We start from the raw sequence: 21,927 nt of genomic DNA, 5'->3' as shown, positions 1-21,927 counted from the left end.
TTAGAATTTGTACCTTTGTTTTAAACTAAAGCACTTTAGTTTAAAACAAAGGCACAAATTCTATTACCTCGTGTAAATTTCCGTCCTTTTCCCCATATCCCTGCTAATTATTTCCAACTTACGTTGATTGATTTTATCAAAGAATGTGGGTGTCGCTGGCTCAGTCAGCAATGTTTTGCCCATCCCTAATTGCCCTTTCTCTGGTTGGCTTGCTCGGCCATTTCAGAGGGCAGTTCAGAGTCGCCCACTTTGTGGGTCTGGAGTCACGTGTGACGATAGCTTTCCTTTCCAAAAAGGACATTAGTGTTGTTGATGGACTTTTACAACAATCGACAGTACTTAAGATGGCTGCCAGTTGTCTAATTTTCAATTCCGGATTATCTTATTGAATCCAGTTGCCATGGAGGGATTCTGGCTCATATCTCCTGGGTTCTGGATTCTAGCCCAGTGACTTTACCAATAAGCCACTGCCTCCCAGGAGCAAGCGGCTATACACTTAGCACAGCATGGAAACAGACCCTTCGGCCCAACCAGTCCACGTTGAACATTAATCCAAAAGTGAAATAATCCCACCTGCTTGTGCTTGGCTGATATTCCTCCCAACATTTCCTGCTCATAACCTTATCTAAATATCTTTTAAATGTTGCAACTTTGCCGGCATCCACCACTTCCTCTGCAAGTTCATTCCACACAAGGATCACTCTGTGTAAAAAAAAAAATAAAAGTTGCCCGCCTGTCCTTTTCATATCCTATACCCTCAGGAAAGACACCTACCATTCACCTTACCTGTACCCTTCGTTATTTTCTGAACCTCTATAAGGTTACCTTTCTTGTGAAAGAAGCCTATCCAGCATTTCCCATAACTCAAACCCTCCATCAGAACATAGAACATTACAGTGCAGTATAGGTCCTTCAGCCCTCAATAGTTCCACAGGTCGATGCAACATTCTGAAGCCCATCCAACCTACACTGTTCCATTTTCATCCATGTGTTGATCCAATGATCACTTAAATGCTCTTAAAGTTGGCGAATCTACTGCTTTTGCAGGCAGGGTGTTCTACGCCCCTGCTACTCTCTAAGTAAAGAAACTACCTCTGACATCTGTCCTATATCTATCACCCCTCAATTTAAAGGCGTTCTCGGCAACTTCCTGGTAAATCTTTTGTGAACCTTCTCCAGCATGATAATATCCTTAACTTTCCAAATGTGAGCTTTGTTTAGTAGGTAGGTAGGTACACTTTAGTTCATGCAGTGCTGGAGGACGCCTTTGGGACACGTCTGGGTCTCAATGTGGTCCCCATGTGGAAACCATTCCTGAAGCTGTGATAAACCACCTCTGAGTGCCTCACCCAACCTGAACCCATTGTGTTTCTCATTTTGGTGTCTGCATTCCAGTTAAGCTTCCCCTTTCTCTTGTTGTTGGGTTTCTGCAGGTGAATTGCCGTAGCCCCACATTGCTGGCAAAACGTGTGGGTCTTGTTCTGCTTCCTACCAAATGACAATGTTCCTTTTGTCGGAACAAATCACTGCAGGTGCTGTGTTGAAAACAACGAATGCTGGAGGTCATGGTGGGTCAGACAGCATCCGTGCAGAGAGAGCAAGCTCATATTTCGGGTCTAGGTGACTCTTCATCAGAGCTGACATAAAGTGTGGAGGGGGCAGCATTTATTGTATAGTTGAGGGGTGGGGAGTTGGGTGCTGTTGTGGGGCGTGCAGTTGTAGGGGTGGTGTGCAGAAAAGGTGCAGATAGTTCACATTAGATATTGGAACAGTGTTCCCTTTGTCAACTTCGCTACAGGCACGAGAGTGAAGCCAACTTTTGATCTTTTCTTTTGAAGTTCTCCTTTTGTTTTATAGTTTAGTTCTGTGACCTGATGAGCTGTTTCACTAAAATAAGACCATAAGACATAGGAGTGGAAGTAAGGCCATTCGGTCCATCGAGTCCACTCTGCCATTTAATCATGGCAGATGGGTATTTCAACTCCACTTACCAGCGTTCTCCCTGTAGCCCTTAATTCCTTGTGACATCAAGAATTTATCAATCTCTGCCTTGAAGACATTTAGCGTCCCGGCCTCCACTGCACTCCGCGGCAATGAATTCCACAGGCCCACCACTCTCTGGCTGAAGAAATATCTCCGCATTTCTGTTCTGAATTTACCCCCTCTAATTTTAAGCCTGTGTCCACGGGTCCTAGTCTCCTCGCCTAACGGAAACCATTTCCGAGCATCAACCCTTTCCAAGTCATGTATTATCTTGTAAGTTTCTATTAGATCTCCCCTTAATCTTCTAAACTCCAGTTAATACAATCACAGGATCCTCAGCCGTTCCTCGTATGTTAGACCTACCATTCCAGGGATCATCCGTGTGAATCTCCGTTGGACACACTCCAGTGCCAGTATGCCCTTCCTGAGATGTGGGGACCAAAACTGGATACAGTACTCCAAATGGTGCCTAACCAGAGCTTTATAAAGCCTCAGTAGCACAACGGTGCTTTTATATTCCAACCCTCTTGAGATAAGTGACAACATTGCATTCGCTTTCTTAATCACGGACTCAACCTGCATGTTTACCTTTCGAGAATCCTCGACCAGCACTCCCAGATCCCTTTGTACTTTACGAATTTTCTCACCGTTTAGAAAGTAGTCCATGCTTGTATTGTTTTTTTCCGATGTCAAGTCAAGTAAAATTATCTTTAATTGATTAGATTACTTATAGTGTGGAAACAGGCCCTTCGGCCCAACAAGTCCACACCGACCCGCTGAAGCGCAACCCACCCATTCCCCTCCATTTACCCCTTTACCTAACACTACGGGCAATTTAGCATGACCAATTCACCTGACCTGCACATCTTTGGATTGTGGGAGGAAACCGGAGCACCCGGAGGAAACCCACGCAGACACGGGGAGAATGTACAAACTCCACACAGTCAGTTGCCTGAGTTGGGATGTTTGTGATTTTTGCAACTATAGTCATAAATTACATTGTTACCATAAAATCCTTACAGTGTCAAAACAGGCCATTCAGCCTAACCATTCCACACTGACCCTCTGAAGAGTATCCCACCCAGACCTATCCCCTTACCCTATAACCTTACGTTTCCCATGGCTAACGTACCTAACCTACACATCCCTGAATACTACGGGCAGTGTAGCATCACCAATTCACCTAATGTGCATATCTTTGGACAGTGGGAGGAAACCTACACAGACACGGGGAGAATGTGCAAACTCCACACAGATAGTCGCCCGAGGCTGCAATCGAACCTGGGACCCTAGTATTGTGAGGCAGCAGTGCTAACCACTGAGCCATTGTGCCGCATTGTTGCTAATGGGCATGTTTCTTTGTGTCAGCAAGTGCAGTCATTATCAAAGTTTTAGTCTGTAGTGACCTGGCACACAGTAAGGGCATTGGAATCAGTCACTATGTCTTTTGAATGATTGATTCTGTTTTAAAAAAACACCTGCAAGGTGCAGTGGAGCTCATTAAAATTGATTTTTGGTTTTAAATCCATTTCTTGCCCAGGACTATCTCATAAAGAGGATGGAGGGGTGAACAGCTGCTATTTGTGTGATCGTGCCTCCATGTTTTGTTTTTCACTGAATTGAAAGCAGGATTGCAATTTCAGATAGTGGAATTCGTGACACAAGATTTGGATGAGAGGCATCGACATTTGAGCTTGGACTGATATGTGCCAAGTAGCAGTTGTATCGTTTGAGTGCCAGGCAATGACCCTCCCCAATAAGAGGAGAAAGTGAGGACTGCAGATGCTGGAGATCAGACTGTAGTGCTGGAAAAGCACAGCAGGTCAGGCAGCATCTGAGGAGCAGGAGAGTCGACGTTTCGAGCGTAAGCTTTTCATCCTGGTGAAGAGCTTATGCTTCTCGGATGCTGTCTGGTCGGCATCACCAACCGTCTGCATTTGGCATTCAATTGTATGACCATGATTGGATCCCTCAATCAATGTGCTGTGGGTTACCACTAACTATAAACTGGACAGAGCTCACCATGTAAGTACAAGGGTAGGTCAAAGCTTGGAAAGTTTGTGGCAAGTAATTCACCTCCTGGCTCTGAAAAGCCTGTCTACCATCTACAAGGCTCAAGGGGGAAATGTGATGGTGTGCTGTCCATTTGCCTGGCTGAGTGGAGCTTCAACAATGCAAGAAGCTTGACACCATCCAGAACAGAGCAGCCCTCTTGGTTGGCGTCACATCCACCACTTCCATCATTCACTCATTTCATCACCGTCTACAAGGTTCACTGCAATAACACACCAAGCCACCCTCAACAGCACCCTCCAAACCCGTAGATCCTACTATCCAGAAGGACAAAGGCAGCAGATACATGAGAGAATCACCCCTTGCAAGTTCCCCTCCAAACCTCAAACCATTTTGGGTTGGAAATATATCACTGTTCCCTGACTGTCGTTAGGTTAAAACCCTGGAACTCCCTTTCTAACGTTATTGTGGATCTACCTACACCACATAGGAATCTCACTACTATCACCTCAATGGCAGTTGAGGTTAGGCAATAAACACTGTCCTAACCAGCAATGCCCACATCCTGTGAATGAACATTAAAAATAAATTGCAAGTTATATTTTTTCAGGCAGCACAGGTCTCTATGACGTATATTAGAAATTAGACAATGTCAAGTAAAATGAATCAGTGCCTCTATGTTGTATTTGCATCTGATTGAAGTCTGTCCCCAGAATTGCACTCCACACTGACATTGATAGATCGGGGGAGAGGATGATGTTGACACTGGAGAAGTAATCCAAGATTATTCTCTGGGAACCAAGGGTTTGTATCTCGCATTTGACCTTGTTTAAATTCAATTCATAAAGTCTGTCTCCAATGATGGTGGCCACCATAACAACTATTAATCGTTGTAAAATTCTTCTTGGCTCACTGAATGTCCTATAGGAAAAGAGACTGCCATCCTTTCCTGGTCTGGCCTTTGTGTGACTCGAGACTACGTTTGACTCTCAACTGCCCTGTGAAATGGCCAAATGAACCATTTTAGCTCTTAGATGACTAGGGCCAGGCAACACACTGCCAGCGATGTCCACCTCATGTGAAACAGGTTTTTTTTAATGTGTAAGAAGTCTAGCCATCAGCGCTTTATGCCAACTCTTCTCACTTTCTGATGTTTCTTGCACGGCGATTCCTTCATTATTTGAGTCATTTTTTGACCCTAAGTTCAAAATTGCTTGACTTACACGGGTGTCTTTTTATTTGCTGCAATAGAAGCTATTGGGTTTGAGGACAGTGTATTTCCTGCCCCAGCTGTTGTTTGCTATTTGTTGTGGTCTCGAGTAGGTGAGCAGTGTCAATGTGGAAAGTTGCTTGTATGTCTTATCCTCTGGTGTGTGGCAGCTCTATTCTATTTACAGCTCTTTTTGGTTTCGTTCTAGGAGCTGTGCTGTTCCACGACCTGCTCTTTGGAGGTCATACACAGACATTTCTAATTCTGGAGCAGCACTTCTCTAGAATGAGGCACTAAGACTTTTCTAATCATACAATCTCCCTCAATCGCAAGGGAATGACACCTAGTACATCCCAAGATGTTAAAGTTCACCCTGAGAAGAATCATAGACTGCGGTTGTCATCAGCATTGAATTTTGACCTTCAGGACCTATTCTATTTCTCTAACAAAGGCAAGAGGATGTCTGGATCATATAACACCTATCTTATCTGATTAATTATTGTGGTTCCAATGGAAACTTTAATTGTAGCATTTTGCTTTTGACTTCAGTCATCTTTTTTAGCCTGATTCAAATATGATTTGCAGGCTACAACCTTTCACGTCTAGTGAGTTTGAGAAGATTTGTAGCTCAGGTTGAGGTTCTGGATGTAGGTTTGCTCGCTGAGCTGGAAAGTTCATTTTCAGACATTTTGTCACTAACCAGATAACATCTTCAGTGAGCCTCCAGACAAAGCATTACTGAGGATTCCTGTTTTCTATTTATATGTTTGGGTTTCGTTGGGTTGGTGATGTCATTTCCATTGGTGATGTCATTTCCTGTTCTTTTTCTCAGGGGGTGGTAAATCGGGTCTAAGTCAATGCATTTGTTGATAGAGTTCCAGTTGGAATGCCATGCTTCTAGGAATTCTCGTGCGTGTCTCTGTTTGGCTTGTCCTAGGTTGAATGTGCTGTCCCAGTCGAAGTGGTGTCCTTCCTTATTTGTATGTAAGGATTCTAGTGAGAGAGGGTCATGTCATTTGTGGCTAGTTGGTGTTCATGTGTACTAGTGGCTAGTTTTCTGCCTGTTTGTCCAATGTAGTGTTTGTTACAGTTCTTGCACGGTATTTTGTAAATAACATTAGTTTTGCTTGTTCTCTCTTTCAAGTTCATTAGCTGCTGTTTTAGTGTGTTGGTGGGTTTGTGGGCTACCATGATGCCAAGGCGTCTTGAGTAGACTGGCAGTCTTTCCCGAAATGTCTTTGATGTAGGGGAGAGTGGCTAGGGTTTCCAGACACATTTTGTCTGTTTGGATTTTGGGTTGTCCTAGGACAAGACCAACAGAGGCACGCACGAGAATTTCTAGAAGGATGGCATTCCAACCGAAACTCTATGAACAATTAAATTCAATGATTGATATGTCACATTTACGTATCTAGTTTTGGACCAAAGCTTAATTATTCAAGTAAAAACTGATGAAACTGCAGACGCTGGAAACCAAAAATATAAAAGGAAATTGTTGGAAAAGCTCAGCAGGTCTGGCAGCATCTGTGGAGAGAAATCAGAAGGAAGGGTCTGTGGTAGAGGTATTGAACCTGAAACATTAACTCTGATTTCTCTCCACAGCTGCTGAGCTTTTCTAGCAATTTCTGTTTTTGTTAATTATTGAAGTTGTAGCTTAAATTCTTCAAGGTTTAAAATTGATCAGTTCTTTTCACAAAATGTAAATGTCTTTGATTTATCATTTGTTCCTAATACTCTCAATTTTTCTCTCAAATGTACAAATAACTTGAGTTTCTTATCCTACAATTTTTTTACGATTAGAAAATTTGGTGGATATTTTTCAAGTTGATCTTTATTTTCTGTGGAATGATTCCTGCTGTTTGATAGGGGTCTACCACTTGTGCCATGTACAATACTCGCTCTTAGATACAAAGCAAATGGTGACCGAGAGAAGATGACATGGACAACAGGGAGTTGTTTCCTTGGGGGAGACAGTTTCTCATTGTTGTGCCGTTCTCCTTGGCTGTGTGACCTGCTGTATGCCTGATCCAGTGAGGCAGAACTGCACCAGTAAGATGATGAGTGCAGGGGATTGTGGCTGGAGGTGTACCGCTGTCAATCAGTCAAGTCTTGACTGGCTGAGTGCAGAGAAGCCTTGTGCCCTGGTGATTTTGTCATGCAGTTTTGAGAATGCAAATTGGGTGGTGGTTAGGGGGTGTGAAGTTGCTCTGCCTCCTCTTCCCTTCACAAATGTTGAGGGGGAAAGTTTCAAATACTCCATGGTGACATTACAGCAGACCACAGTTTTTTCCATATTTGGATAATTTACATCAGTGGAAATTCTCAATATTTATGACGCATCCACTCTACCTGCTTAATAATTATGAGTTAGCTAAATGAATGGGTTTGTATATAACAGATGCAACGCAATGTCAATAAATGCAAGATTATCCACTTTGGTAAAAAGTATTGAAGGCAGAATATCACCTAAATGATGAGAGGTTGGGAAATATTGATCACAGAATCCCTACAGTCCCTTCGGCCCATCGAGTCCACACTGACTCTGCAAAGTGCATTCCATCCAGATCCCTGTAACCCAGCATTTCCCATGACAAACCCACTTAACCTCCACATCCCTGGGCACTAGGCAATTTAGCATGGCCAATCCACCTTAGCCTATACATTTTTGGACTGTGGGAGGAAACTGGAGCATCTGAAGGAAAACCATGCAAATGCACAAACAGTCACCCGAAGCTGGAATCGAACCTGTGTCGCTGGTGCTGTGAGGCAGTAGTGTTGATCACTGATGTCACTAAATAATACACTCCCTCTTGGGGAATTGAACACCAGTTTCCTGCGTAATAGGCGTGAATACTAACTGCTATACTAACCAGGAAGTGAGATGTTCATGGGGGTCTAGATGTCTTATTCATGAATCGTTTACAAGTCACCATGCTGACCCAGCAAGCAGTTAGAAAGGCAAGTGGAATGTTAGCCTTCATTGCAATGGGCTTTGAATTCAGGACTAAAGACGTCTTCCTTGCTTTGTATAGAATCTTGCTGTGACTGCACCTTTTTGTACAGTTTTGGTTCCCATATCTGAGGAGTGTTGTACTCGCCATACGAGTGTAGCAGAGGTGGAGGAGGATAGTGGACAGTGAAGAGGGTTACCTCGGATTACAATGGGATCTTGATCAGATGGGCCAGTGGGCTGAGAAATGGCAGATGGAGTTTAATTTAGATAAATGTAAGGTGCTGCATTTTGGGAAAGCAAATTTTACAAGGATGTTGCCAGGTTGGAGGATTTGAGTTATAGGGAGAGGAATTGAACACCAGTCTCCTGAATGAGAGGTGTGAGTACTAACTGCTGTACTAACCAGGAAGTGAAATGTTCATAGGGATCCAGATGACCTACAAAAGTAGGACCTAGCATCTAGGTAACCTACAAAGCCTCCAATCTGAAAAAAATCCCTCCACTATCACCCTCTGTCTTCTACCTTCAAGCCAGCTCTGTATCCAAATGGCTAGTTCTCCCTGTTTTCCCTGGAGCGTCGGAGGCTGAGGGGTGACTTTATAGAGGTTTATAAAACTATGAGGGGCATGAATAAGATAAATAGACAAAGTTTTTTTTTCCCTGGTGTGGGAGAGTCCAGAGCTAGAGGGCGTAGGTTTAAGGTGAGAGGGGAAAGATACAATAGAGACCTAAAGGGCAACTTTTTCACACAGAAGGTGGTGCGTGTATGGAATGAGCTGCCAGAGGAAGTGGTGGAGACGGTACAATTGCAACATTTAAGAGGCATTTGGATGGGTATATGAATAGGAAGGGTTTGGAGGGATATGGGCCGGGTGCTGGCAGGTGGGACTAGATTGGGTTCGGATACTTGGACAGCATGGATGAGTTGGACCGAAGGCTCTGCTTCCGTGTTGTACATCTTTATGACTCGATGTGAAATACATATTGATAATACTGGAAAACATACTGCAGATTGAGTTGGGATATCTGGTTGGCATGGAAGAGTCGGACCGAAGGGTTTGTTTGTGTGCTGTACATCTCTGACTGTATGAGTCTCGAAGAATGAAAGGTGACCTCATTGGAGGTTTAAAAAGTCCTTTCAAAATGTGACCATTTTGATAGCTGCAGAAAGGATGTTTACCCAGGCTGGGGCAGATGACGTTACCTGAGAATATAGACAGTCCATGTAAGACTGTGATGAGAAGGAGTTTCTTCATTCAGAGGACAGTGAATCTTTTGGAATTTTTTTACCCGAGGGAGTTGTGGAAGCACTGTCATTGAGTAAGTTCAAGTGAGTAGATTTCTGGAGACTAATGGCATCAAAGGATAGGGGGACAGTGAGGAATGCTGACATTGTGGTAGATGCTCAGCTGTGATCTAACTGGGTGGCAGAACAGGATTGAAGGGCTGAAAGGCCTGCTCCTGCTCCTATTTCCAACTTCTCAACTATACGTCACTTTGGAGGTAACCGACTCTAGAGGTTCCTCCTTCACTCAATATTACCAGGAGAGCATAAGACAAAGGAGCAGAAATTAGGCCAATCAGCCCGACATGTCTGCTTCACCATCCAATCACAGCTGATAAGTTTCTCTACCCCATTCTCCCACTTTCTCCCCGTAACCCTTAATCACTTTGACAGTCAAGAACCTATCTGTCTCCGTCTTAAATACACTCAATGACCTGGCCTCCACAGCCTTCTGTGTCAGTGAATTCCATAGATTCACCACCCCTGGCTGAAAACGTTTATCCTTTTCTCCATTCATGGATACCATCAAGAGTGCCAAGTCAACCATACAGTCATACAGCACCGAGACAGACCCTTCAGTCCAATCAGTCCATGCTGACTGTAATCCCAAACTAAGCTCGTCCCACCTGCCTGTGCTTGGTCCATATCCCTCCAACCCTTTTCTATTCATTAACCCATCCAAATATCTTTTAAACATTGTAATTGTACCCACATTCACAACTTCCTCTGGAAGTTCATTCCACACACGAACCACTCTCTGTGTAAAAATAGTGCCTGCATGACTCTGTTAAAATACCTCTCCCCTCACCTTTAAAATGTCCCCCTAGTCTTGAAATCCCCTACCCTCGGGAAAAGACACCTGCCATCCACTTTATCTATACCCCACATGATGTTATGAACCTCTGTAAGGTCACCCCTCAACCTCCTTTGCTCCTGGGAAATAAGTCCCAGCCTATCAAACCTCTCCAAGTTGAAATCCTCTAAGCCTGGCAACATCCTGTTAAATTTCTTCTGTACTCCAGAACTGGCCTCACCAACATCCTGTCCAACCTCGACAGGACGTTCCAACTCCTATACTCAAAAGTCAGCAAAGAATCCGACCTATCGCTAGGCCAGAGCATCACCAATTCATGTCCCTCTCACTAGTTGAAGGTATTGTTTCTGTCTGATAAGCAACAGGCCCGCCATTAGTGAACTGTCCTCATTGTCTGGGAATATCATTTTGGTTCAACTCTGTCACACCTGATGTGGCTGCATGCATACACATTTTACTCAAAAACAAAAAGTCAGGTTAGTCTTGATGCTTGTCATAAATAACATAAATTGGCAAGGCAGCAGTGTTGTCATAGCGACAGAAAAGCAAACCTGAGCAATCAGGACGCGGTTATCAAGTCTGCCCTGTGGAGAAATCCACGCCTTCTCTCTTTCTAAACTGTCTTTGAATGCCTCACGCTTCATACATCGACATAATTGTGCATGATGCATGTTTTTAACTGAAGTGATAGTCTGGTGTCCAACTCCCTGTCCTTGTGGGAGCCTGCTGTCAATTATCAGATCTCCAGAGCCATCTAAACCTGCCCTAAGGGTCTGTGTGCACCATCTAATTTGATCCTAATGAATCTTACTTCCTTATCTATCACCCATACAGACATATCTGCTCAAAACACAGAAACACACACACACACACACACACACACACTTCCCCCAATACCTTATGTACAGTTTTAAGCAGTTTTGGTTGTGCTAGTGAAGATTAATGATACGTTGTAATCTTGCCATCTTTTTAAAAGGAACCCTACAAAACTCATCACTGTCCAATCAGAAGCTGTTCAGATTTATCCTTTTGGATGTTAACTCTCAATTTCAAGAATATAGTGAGATCTTCCATGAAGGAAGGGTGGAGATGTGGTGCTGGCTAGGAGTGGGGAGGAAGGGAGTGGGCTTTGGTAGTGAAGGGGATTATGTAGCAGTGGGACTGACCAACTATGGTGAGAGGTGGGACTGAGTGTGGCTCGGTGCGTGGTGTAGTGTTAGTTTGAAGTGGTGGTGTATGGACTTAATGCCCAAAGTATGGAGAAGTGATGTGGTGGGGAATTTGGCCCTGGAAGAGGGAGTTGTAAGCAACTGGCTGTGATATTAAAGAGTTAATTTGCTCTGTTCCTGTAAGAAATTGAATGCCATATGAGTAGGTTGGTGTGTCTTTGTCTTATCAGTGGAATGTGGGAGGTTTACATTCCCATCGCCTGCCATTCAGGGATGATTTACATTGTCATCCAGAAATCAATAAGAGCATTATAGTTGGAATTCTAGCTACACCCTGTAGTTAAAAGAAACACAATTCACACCAGATCTGGCCATTAAGGGATGATTTGCATTACATTGTTTCTGCAGGTGAGGTGGTCACTGCATTGTATCTTGAGTGGCAGGTGACTGTGAGGAGTGACTGGGTGGGGGGAGAGGGGTTGTCTTGTAGGCATTACTAACTGTGATGTAAAGATCTTGTATAAAGGAAGGACTGTTTCCTTTGTTTGGGAAGAGCGCTTGTCACGATCCCTGTAAGCCGTGTAAGGTGTATGTTAAAGGTTCCTCCAGAGATACCCGTGGACATGCCTCGCAAGCGTGGCGAGGAGGATTCAGAGTTTCTCCAAAGCTTGTGCTGTACTGTGCTTAATAAATTTTGTTGTTCACAGAAGTTGGAGCTGCATCAAGTATGTAAGAACCTCAGGAAAAAAAAACTTAACATGGCTAATGGCTGTGCTTGGGGATGGGAGTTCCATACTTCCTGCTCACCTTTTGGGCACACAGTAGGTTATTTAATTTTGGCCCAAGTTCTTGGTGTATGTGGTGTTATGGCTAAATCAGTTGCTTTCCTGAAGGTGATGTGATAAGATTGGCGGAAACAGCTACCCAACAATGCAAATTAAGTGGGATATCTTATCATTTAAAGGTTCATTTTCTAAAGCAATCTTCATTCACGCAGTAAAATACAAAGTTCTGATTGCTTTCAGTCGGAAAGACAGGTTAAAGCAAGTAAAGACTACGCTGCTGAATGTGTTTATAAAGTCACCCTGCTCCTCATCTTGCAGCCATCACTGCTTCCTCACAACCTCGTGACATTTGTTTGTGTTATTCTTTTGCTGTTCAAAGGTGGTGTTGTGATTAGTGGCCAGTGTTTGGATTCTGAGCCAGACTCTTGAACTCCAGATGTCTCCTTGACCTGAGACACACTGTTAATTAATCTTATCACAGAAGTTGCCTAATCTACTTGGTTATTTTCCAATTTTTTTTCCTGTTTTTATTTTGGGTTGTCTTATTATTCTACTGTCGACTGTGATATGACCGAAGCTTTGTGTAATGATTGGAACGAGCTCAGCCAATGGTCCTCATAGAATTTGAGTTCCCTGATTGGGGTTGTTAACCTGGTCCAATCAGAGAGCCCTGGCTGACATATAAACAGGCATGTCAGAGGTTCTGATCACTCTGAGAGATGGCTCTGAGGGAGCTGGACCCATGTCAAGTACTATGTGTAAATAAAGGGTGAGTTGGTGATGAGATATTGTGGAGTTATTTCACTTTGGGGTCATATTGTGTTTGGGTAGTGTTTAGTCCTCATAGAAACCTATAAAATTCTAAAAGGACGAGTTAGGCTAAATGCAGGAAGGCTATGTTCGATGACCAGGGAGTCCAGAGCCAGGAGTCACATGCTAAGGGTACAGGGTAGACCATTCAGAACTGAGATAGTGAGACATTTCTTCACCTAGAGATTGGTGAGCCATAGAAGGTAGTTAAGGCCAAACATTGAATGTCTTCAGGAAGGAGTTAAATATAGTTCCTCGGGCTAAAGGGATCAAATGGTATGGAGAGAAAGCTTGAACAGGGCACTGATCTGGACCGTTAGCCATGATCATATTGGATGGGGAAGCGGGCCTGAAGGGCTGAATGGTCCACTCCTTATTTTCCATGTTTCTGATGTATCTGCCTCTGAACCTGAAGTTCCAGGTTCAATTGGGGCAGCACAGTAACTCAGTGGTTAGCATGACTGCCTCACTGTGCCAGGGACCTGGGATTATCGAAGCCTTCCCACGAGCTTCAGTGGACTCCCTACTGGAGTCTACTCAACCTTCCCTGGTTCTTTCTCTGAGATTGTGTTCAGTTGCCTGAAATAAAATTTTTACAAGACGTCCATTAAAGGTTTAGCATGTTTATTTAAACATTTACAACGGTATCACAGTTACAAAGTAACAAGACACCAAGCCTGAGTTTAAGTCAAGGTTCTACAACCTCAGCAGAGTAGCGGTACCAGCACTTACTAACCTCGTGCACTCTCAGACTACTCTGAAAATGGCACTCACAATCTTGAGTGTTTAATTGGTTTTTGCCCTCTAAACATGTCAATTAAACTCCTACTGATGAACATGATGTCCTCCCCACATTCCTGATGTGCTTGTGGTGAACTTGTTAGTCTTTTGTTGACCGATCACATTACTAGAATAGCAATAATGAAACTGCCCTTGTACTGAATCAGGTAATGATGTTAAGTGTTGATATTCTCTAAAGTTTGGTCACATATTCATCAGCTCATGTCTTTGCTTAAACCTGATTATTGATCTTTTTACATCTTAAACCAATTCCTCATTGTTTTCCACCTCACACACTTGGATGGTAAACTCTTTATTCAAACCCCTACTGTCTTTCTTCATAGGTGCTTGATCTGGCAAAGACTTTTTTCCTCCTTAATGACTAATTTTTAAGATTCGAAGCTGCCTAAACTTGTTCTTGTACAGAACTGGACTTCCTGCTTTTCCCAGCAAAGCTATTTTACTTAACACTTTTTCCTTTTGTTTTATTTCTAACATTCTTTGGTTTCTTTAATTCCATGCTTTCCCTTCGTGTCCTTTCGCAGAATCGATTCTAGCCTCCAGCGATTGCCCGTGTGGAGTTTATATATTCTCCCCGTGTCTGTGTGGGTTTGCTCTCTCAGTCCAAAGACGTGCAGCTGAGGTGGATAGGCCTCCTGATGAAGGGCTTTTGCCCGAAATGTCGATTTTACTGCTCCTCAGATGCTGCCTGAACTGCTGTGCTCTTCCATCACCACTCTAATCCAGAATCAGGTTTCCAGCATCTGCAGTCATTGTTTTTACCTAATGTTAAATTACCCATAGTGTGCAGGCTATATGGGTTAGCCATGGGAAATGCGGGGTTACTGGGATGGAGTAGGGGGTTGGGTCTGGATGGGATGATCTTCAGTGAGTTGGTGTGGACTCGAAAGGCCGAATATCCTGCTCCTATACTGTAGGGATTCTTTGAAGTGGCCACCAAATCCTGAAGTGGCAAGGAAGAACAGCAGAGACTATACTTTTTGTTTTCCTGAGTTGATGTTTGAAGGACAGAGGTTGGCTAGGATACCAAGGAAGAATCTCTCCTGCTGTTTTTTTTTTGGACAGTATGTTAGGAATTTTTACATCCACCTAGAGAGCTGACAAGATTTCACAGTTCAATGTCATGTCCAAAAGACAACAGCTCCATCCAAAAAGCACTGCTTCTATCAGTGCCAACCACAATAATTTTTTTTTTGCTCAGGTTTTTGGAAAGGGACCATGAATGCACAGCTTTCTGACTCTGAGGCTAGAACACAACTCAGCAGTGGTTTGTCATTTTAACTAGGACGGGGGTCCAAAATTACCCCACACCAAAGCAAAAGCAAAATCCTGTTGATGCTGGAAATCAGCTGGGAACATAACACAAAGCAACCGGAGAGGTTAAACTGAATAAAACTAGGCACCAATATAGAGATTTGAAGCATTTGAGGTAAATTGTTTTAATTGACTCACAGGATGTAGACACTTAAGGCTGTGTCAGCATTTATTGCCTGTCCCTCGTTACCCTAAGCAATGGCAATATATGTCCAAGTCAGGGTGGTGAGTGGCTAGGAGGGGAACCCGCAAGTGGTGGTGGTGGCCTTATGTATCTGCTGCTTTTGTCCTTCCAGATGGAAGCGGTTATGGGTTTTGGGTGCAATCTGAGGATCTTTGAATATCTGCAGTGCATTTTTTGGTAGTACACACTGCTGCTGCTGAGCACTGGTGGTGGAAGGAGTGGGCTGCTTGTAGATGCAGTGCCAATCATGTTGGCTGCTTTGTCCTCGATGGGGTTAAGCTTCTTGAGTATTGTTGGGGCTGTACCCACCCAAGCAAGTGGGGAGTATTCTATCGCACTCTTGACCTATCCTTGCTTGTGGTGGACAGACTTTGGGGAGCCAGGAGGTGAGTTACTCACTGCAAGATGGCGAGACTCTGAGATACATTTATAGGGAAGCAAGACATTGACATGAGGAATAGAAGAATCCAGAGGAACCTCGATTATCCGAAGGACACGGACGGGGAGTATTTCATTCGGTTAATTGCATTCCAGATCATCAAATGCTGGATAACATGGCTTAGCCAAGCATCAGGACCTTGCGATCTTGCTGGATAATCTGATATTTGGATAATCGAATGCCGGATAATCGAGGTTTCTCTGTACATTGAAAGGGAGAGGAGGAGGAGGAGGAGGTTTGTGTGGAACATAAACAGCAACAGCAGACATTACTTGGGCAGAATGGCCTGCTCCTGTGCTTAATCCTATATTGTTATTTAGAAAGGTGCATAGTGGAATGGAACTCTGCTATTTCTATGAACTTGAAGGAAGTAAAAGCATAACTGGAATAAATACCTGTTTTAAACGAGTCGAATTTTTCCTATATACCGTTCAGAGAGGATAATATTTTAGTTAAAGACTTCTTTAGTTCTTGCCAAAACCGTGCTTGCATTTGAAATATTGTTATTTTGTTGCTTTTAATAATGCTAGATAGATCTCTCAGTTACACGCATCTCAGAGGGAGAATTTACAGAACTAGCTGTTGAAAATTGACTGATTCTGGAAGAACTGTAACATTATTTAAGCATGAAGGAAATGTTATGGATTAACATATCCTGAACTTTGATATAGGGGATGGATTTTCCAAAGTAATGTGTGATCGAGAAAGAAGGATGCCAGTTATTTTAATCCTTTGGTAACAAATATAAAGCTAATAAGATTTATGTTTCAGGGCTGTCTCTAATTCAGGTTAAAATAGAAGATTGCGGGGAGAATCACGAGACATGTTCTAAACTCTATTCAACAATAAGCTTCAGTGATTTGGAGGGAAACCAAGTTGTTTTACATGGAAGAAAGTGCAAGATGCTTTTAGTGACCAACAATGACCAGAGCAGCTCTGCTGTTGCAATGGAGTCATACAGAATGGAAACGGACCTGCCACTCCAACCAGTGCATGCCGAACATTATCCCAGTACACGGACTGTTAGTCTCAAAGTACTAAGGAAACTCTAACAATATCAAGTTTTGTAAAGAGCTATACTTTAAATTTTCTGTTTAATTCTAAGATAGGAAAGACCTGACGTCTAGAAAATAACTAATCAGTGTTTCTACTTAGATGCAAGGCCCATGTGATTCATGTTGTCATAGAGATGGGCTTTGAGCGAGTAATAACTGTGGAATTGAGTTAGATTTTCCTGAGAGCATCTTTCTCACTCCTTTTGAAAACTCTTGTACACTGTCTGGATTCAGAGTGGAGAGTAAAGAGGTAAAGGTAGCAAACCTCTCTTGTCTACCTTGCAATGGGAGATCACCTTCTGATTGAACAAGCAAATTTCATGAGGGTTTAAACGAAGCTGGCAGATTGGTCTAGCTTTGGCTGGGAAAAGTGACTTCCAATTTGTCTCTCACCATGAAAGCCAGTTTGGGATTCTTAAGTTATCTGGTAAAAGCAAAAGGAAGTTAGAATGTCTTTTGGAGAATGAACTTTTCACCGAAGGGGAAACGTATAAAAGTGAAAGGAGATATTTGGTTCTTTAAAATGTGCAATTGAAGGATCTGTTCCATTTACTGAGTTAGTATTTAGTCAAAAAACCAAAGAACCATAGAGACTAGAAAGCAGAAGCAAACTGAGAAGTTGCTGGGAAAACAACAGGTCTAGCAGCATGTGTGATGAGAGAGACAGTTAGCATTTCAAGACCAGTGATCCTTCTTCAGAACTGACTGTAGTAGGGAACAGATTGGTATGTATATTGAAGATGGGGTGGGGGGGAGGGGGGGTAGGAGTAAACACAAATTGGAGAAGAAGTCACTGTTGCTTGCCACTTCCTGTTGCCTGCCATTTCAACATACCACAGTGTTTCCTGGCTAACATCTCTGTCTCAGGATTGCTGCAGTGCTCCAGTGAAGTTTAGCACAAGCTAGATGAACAGCATCTTCCTTTCCCCTTGGGGAGCCTACAGCTTTCAGGATTCAATATCAAGTTCAATAATGTTAGGGCTTGAAGCTGTGTCCTCTCGACAACCCCCATATACCAGGCCTTGTCATCACATGGACTGCTTCCGCAAACAACATTGTTCGCTGCTAACCGTCCCCATTAACAGCTGTTGGTTCCCCGAGGCTGACTTTTACCCACTCCTTTGTCTGTCCAACTGTTGTTCTCTCTGTCTGGGCTTGATCGCCACCTCCTCTGCCTCCTCCCCCCTCCCCCACCTTCAGCATTTATGCCAACCTTTCCCAGCTACAGTCAGTTTTGAGGAAGAGTCACTGGATCTGAAATGTCAATTCTGCTTTCTGTCCACAGATGCTGCCAGACCTGCTGAGTTTTCCCAGCAATTCCTGGTTTTTATTAGTTTAGTCAATGTTGCTTTGAGTTTGATATTAGAATAAAAATCCTACAATTTGAAATCTTCTTATTTGATCCTTTCAGTTATACATGGGCAATTTCTTTTCAAAACATTACTGATTTCTATAGTAACAGTAACACTTGCCTTAATTTTGTTACCCTCCCTCTGAAAGCACATATTCTAACTTTGTGTAATGGCTTTAGGACATTGGAGTTACCTTGCGATGATGTCTTGGAGCTGCTCCTCATTGGGTCTAAAAAGTACAGTGAGTGGGGAGTTGAAGAGCAGGCTAGAAAGGAGTGGAGAGAGGGACTGAAGCCTGATTTTGAGCCGTTATTTGAAACTTGTGGGGAAAGGTTGAGTAGACCCACCAGCATTAGATGTAGGGTTTATAGAATAGTCTTTTGATAACATTAGAGCCTGGTGTATGTCTGAGTACAATGGATTCTATTTAGTTGTCACATGTCATAATGAAAGCCAAAACTGGAAGATAGTTTGTGAGATTACCTTCTCTTCGACTAGCCTTGAACTTAAACTAATGCGTAATGCCACAGAAAATAGGACTAACTTAATGGACAAATCTGCTTATTCAACACGCATTGTTATGTCTGATGTTTAACTGTCTCATCAAATGTTATCCCATCGAAATATATAAAATTCCCAAAGGAAGCTTGGCTGTGGAATCTAGAATGAGAGGTCACAATCTCCTAACAAGTGCTAGGACTGAGGTGAGGAGAGACGTCCACATTCAAAGGATTACAGATCTTTTGGATTCTCCACAGCAGAGGCCTGTGACTGTTCAGTTGGTATGGATTGTGTCCCTAGAGGATTGCTTCACACAGCCATCCAGCCGTACAGCCTTTTTATTCCTGTTTATCCCTGGGGAATATTTGATGGAAGTGACAGTAACTGCCTTTTTTAATGTCACAGTGATTTTTCTCCAGGATTGCACGCAGCATTATCCTTGAGACTGGTCTTCAGTAACCGAAGATGAGGCCAGATCTGTTAGGTTGGAAAATTTTGTGGCAGAGTATGTTCGAGCTGAAATGCACAGATCTTTACAATCTAAGGAATTCAAGAGATCTTAGGTTCGTGCAAGAATCATAGGATTGCTGCAGTGTTGAAGCCATTTGGCCCCTCCTGTCCACACCGACCCTCCGAACAGCGTCCCACCCAGACCTACCACCCCCCAACTTATACATTTCCATGGTTAATTACCTAGTCTACACGTCCCTGGACACTATGGGCAATTTAGCATGGCCAATCCACCTAACCTGTACATCTTTGGACTGTGGGAAGAAACTGGAGCATTGGGAGGAAACCCACACAGACACCCGTCCAAAGGTGGCATTGAACCTGGGTCCCTGGTGCTGTGAGGCAGCAGTGCTAAACACTAAGCTCACCTTCCACCCTACAAACCTTCACATAAACCAAACGATATTTCTGCCACCTCCAAAAAGACCCCACCACCAGAGATATATTTCCCTCCCCATCCCTTTCTGCCTTCCACAAAGACCGTTCCCTCCGTGACTACCTGGTCAGGTCCACGCTCCCCTACGACCCACCCTCCCATCCTGGCACTTTCCCCTGCCACCGCAGGAACTGTAAAACCTGTGCCCACACCACCTCCTTCACCTCTATCCAAGGCTCTAAAGGAGCCTTCCACATCCATCAAAGTTTTACCTACACATCCACTAATATCATTTATTGTATCCGTTGCTCCTGATGCGGTCTCCTCTACATTGGGGAGACTGGGCGCCTCCTAGCAGAGCGCTTTAGGGAACATCTCTGGACACCCACACCAATCAACCACATCACCCTGTGGCCCAATATTTCAACTCTCCCTCTCCCCACTCTGCCGAGGACATGGAGGTCCTGGGCCTCCTTCACCGCCGCTTCCTCACCACCAGACGCCTGGAGGAAGTACGCCTTAACTTCTGCCTCTGAACACTTCAACCCCAGGGCATCAATGTGGACTTCAACAGTTTCCTCATTTCCCCTTCCCCCACCTTACCCTAGTTCCAAACTTCCAGCTCAGCACTGTCCCCATGACTCGTCCGGACTTGTCCTACCTGCCTAGTTCCTTTTCCACCTATCCACTCCACCCTCTCCTTCCTGACCTATCACCTTCATCCCCTCCCCCACTCACCCATTGTACTCTATGCTACTTTCTCCCCACCCCACCCTCCTCTAGCTTATCTCTCCACGCTTCAGGCTCACTGCCTTTATTCCTGATGGAGGGCTTTTGCCCGAAACGTCGATTTCGCTGCACTTTGGATGCTGCCTGAACTGCTGTGCTCTTCCAGCACCACTGATCCAGAATCTGGTTTCCAGCATCTGCAGTCATTGTTTTTACCTCTTTTACTAAGCCACTGTGTCCACCCACTAAGGAGGTGGAGCTGTTGTGAATGATCATCTTGAATCTTATTGTTTTGTGGTGCAGGTGAGGCAGGTAGTTTCTTACATTATTACCTTGGCGGAGTTTTGAAAGCGTTAGCCTAGCTTTGACGAAATCGGGTTCTGTGGCAAGTCAGTAGTCTGTTTTAGCTGCTCCTGAGTGAGAGCAAGAAAGGGACGGATGAGTCAGGATCTGCAAGGTAAGATAATATACTGATTGCAAAACCACAGCGCAGTAGAACAAAATGATCAGTTTCTGAGTGGAAGTTTCTTCCGAGCCAACTGTGGGACATTAATCCTTGCCACAGATCAGCTCGGCTGGTTGCTGTTAATTAAAAGAGCAGGTTACTCGGGTTTCTGAAAAGGATATTCAAGCTTTGTTATTGGTGAAATTGAATATGTACTCTCGCCGATGTTATTGTAATTCAGGAATGTTAAGTCTGCACAAAAAGGCAAAGTCAGTTTGGTGCAGAAAAATGAACAGTTGTGGATCAGGTCACGGGGAGCCAATAATCTGTTGGGTTTCGTGAGCTGCGTTCAATGCAGTTGCACAACTTTTTTCACCAAATGATTGGCAGAGGATTCATTGGGAAGGAGACTGGATGTGCTTCAGGGCAAATTGTTTTCAAATAAAGAAAGATGTCTTTTTGTTTGAGGTGACTCCATCTTTGATGCCTTCAGCAAAAGTAGAGGAACAAAGGCTCAGGTTTGCTTTTCGTACAACAGACGTGGTGTATATGGAGGGCTGGCACCAGCAATAAATGTAAGTGCAAAGTCCTTGTCAAGGCTCTTCTCCACTCCCTGTATTGCAACTCAACTTCCGTGTGATTGTTCATCTCTGTAAACATATCGGTGAGATAGTGTCACGATGCATTCAGTTACTCTGCAATTTCTGACCAAGTATCTGGTGGACTCTAAAAGCTTGAGCAAGAGTTCAGAAGTGGGAACACCATCCCATAAGCTGTTTCAATTTTAATAATTTCAATTTAATATGTTTTTCTTCAGTACTTTACCATTTATGCAGCTTATTCAGAAATTTATTGTGTAATCCGAGATGGTGCCAAAACATAGCGACATTATCCACTTTTCACTGCGTACAAGTGACAATGTATTAAACAATCCAAAATCTAAATGAACCAAAGTGGTGACTACATTCAAGAACATCTTTGTCAGGTCCAAGGTTTAGAGTCAAGTTTATCTTTAGTGGTGAAATCTGATACAGCAGGAAGGTGGGGAGTGAAGAATTTTTAAGGCCATATGGAGATGGAGTGGGCATGGTATAGTGGGTCAGGGAGTAGCACTGCTGCCTCACAACGCAAGGGACCCGGGTTTGATTCCAGCCTTGGGCTGTCTGGAGTTTGTACATTCTCCTCGTGTCTGTATGGGT

The 21,927-nt window shown here is 43.6% G+C and overlaps 2 protein-coding genes across 5 annotated transcripts in view; one reads left to right on the top strand and one right to left on the bottom strand.

The window, feature by feature from the left end:
- The window catches only part of LOC132834373 (multiple C2 and transmembrane domain-containing protein 2-like), a 521,106-nt gene that overhangs the window by 20,114 nt on the left and 479,065 nt on the right, over window positions 1–21,927 (top strand). The gene's annotated exons all lie outside the window — the stretch shown is intronic.
- Window positions 1,245–1,520, bottom strand: LOC132834205 (large ribosomal subunit protein eL37-like; the record flags this gene model as incomplete). The annotated part of the gene is made up of 1 exon (XM_060852870.1): window positions 1,245–1,520. A coding segment is annotated over one exon (276 nt), but the record flags the coding sequence as incomplete, so codon positions are not given.

Source organism: Hemiscyllium ocellatum, chromosome 39 (genome assembly GCF_020745735.1).
Source record: "Hemiscyllium ocellatum isolate sHemOce1 chromosome 39, sHemOce1.pat.X.cur, whole genome shotgun sequence".
Taxonomy (NCBI): Eukaryota; Metazoa; Chordata; class Chondrichthyes; order Orectolobiformes; family Hemiscylliidae; genus Hemiscyllium; species Hemiscyllium ocellatum.
Note: the sequence above shows the minus strand (reverse complement) of the source record. Positions and strands in the feature narration are given on the sequence as shown.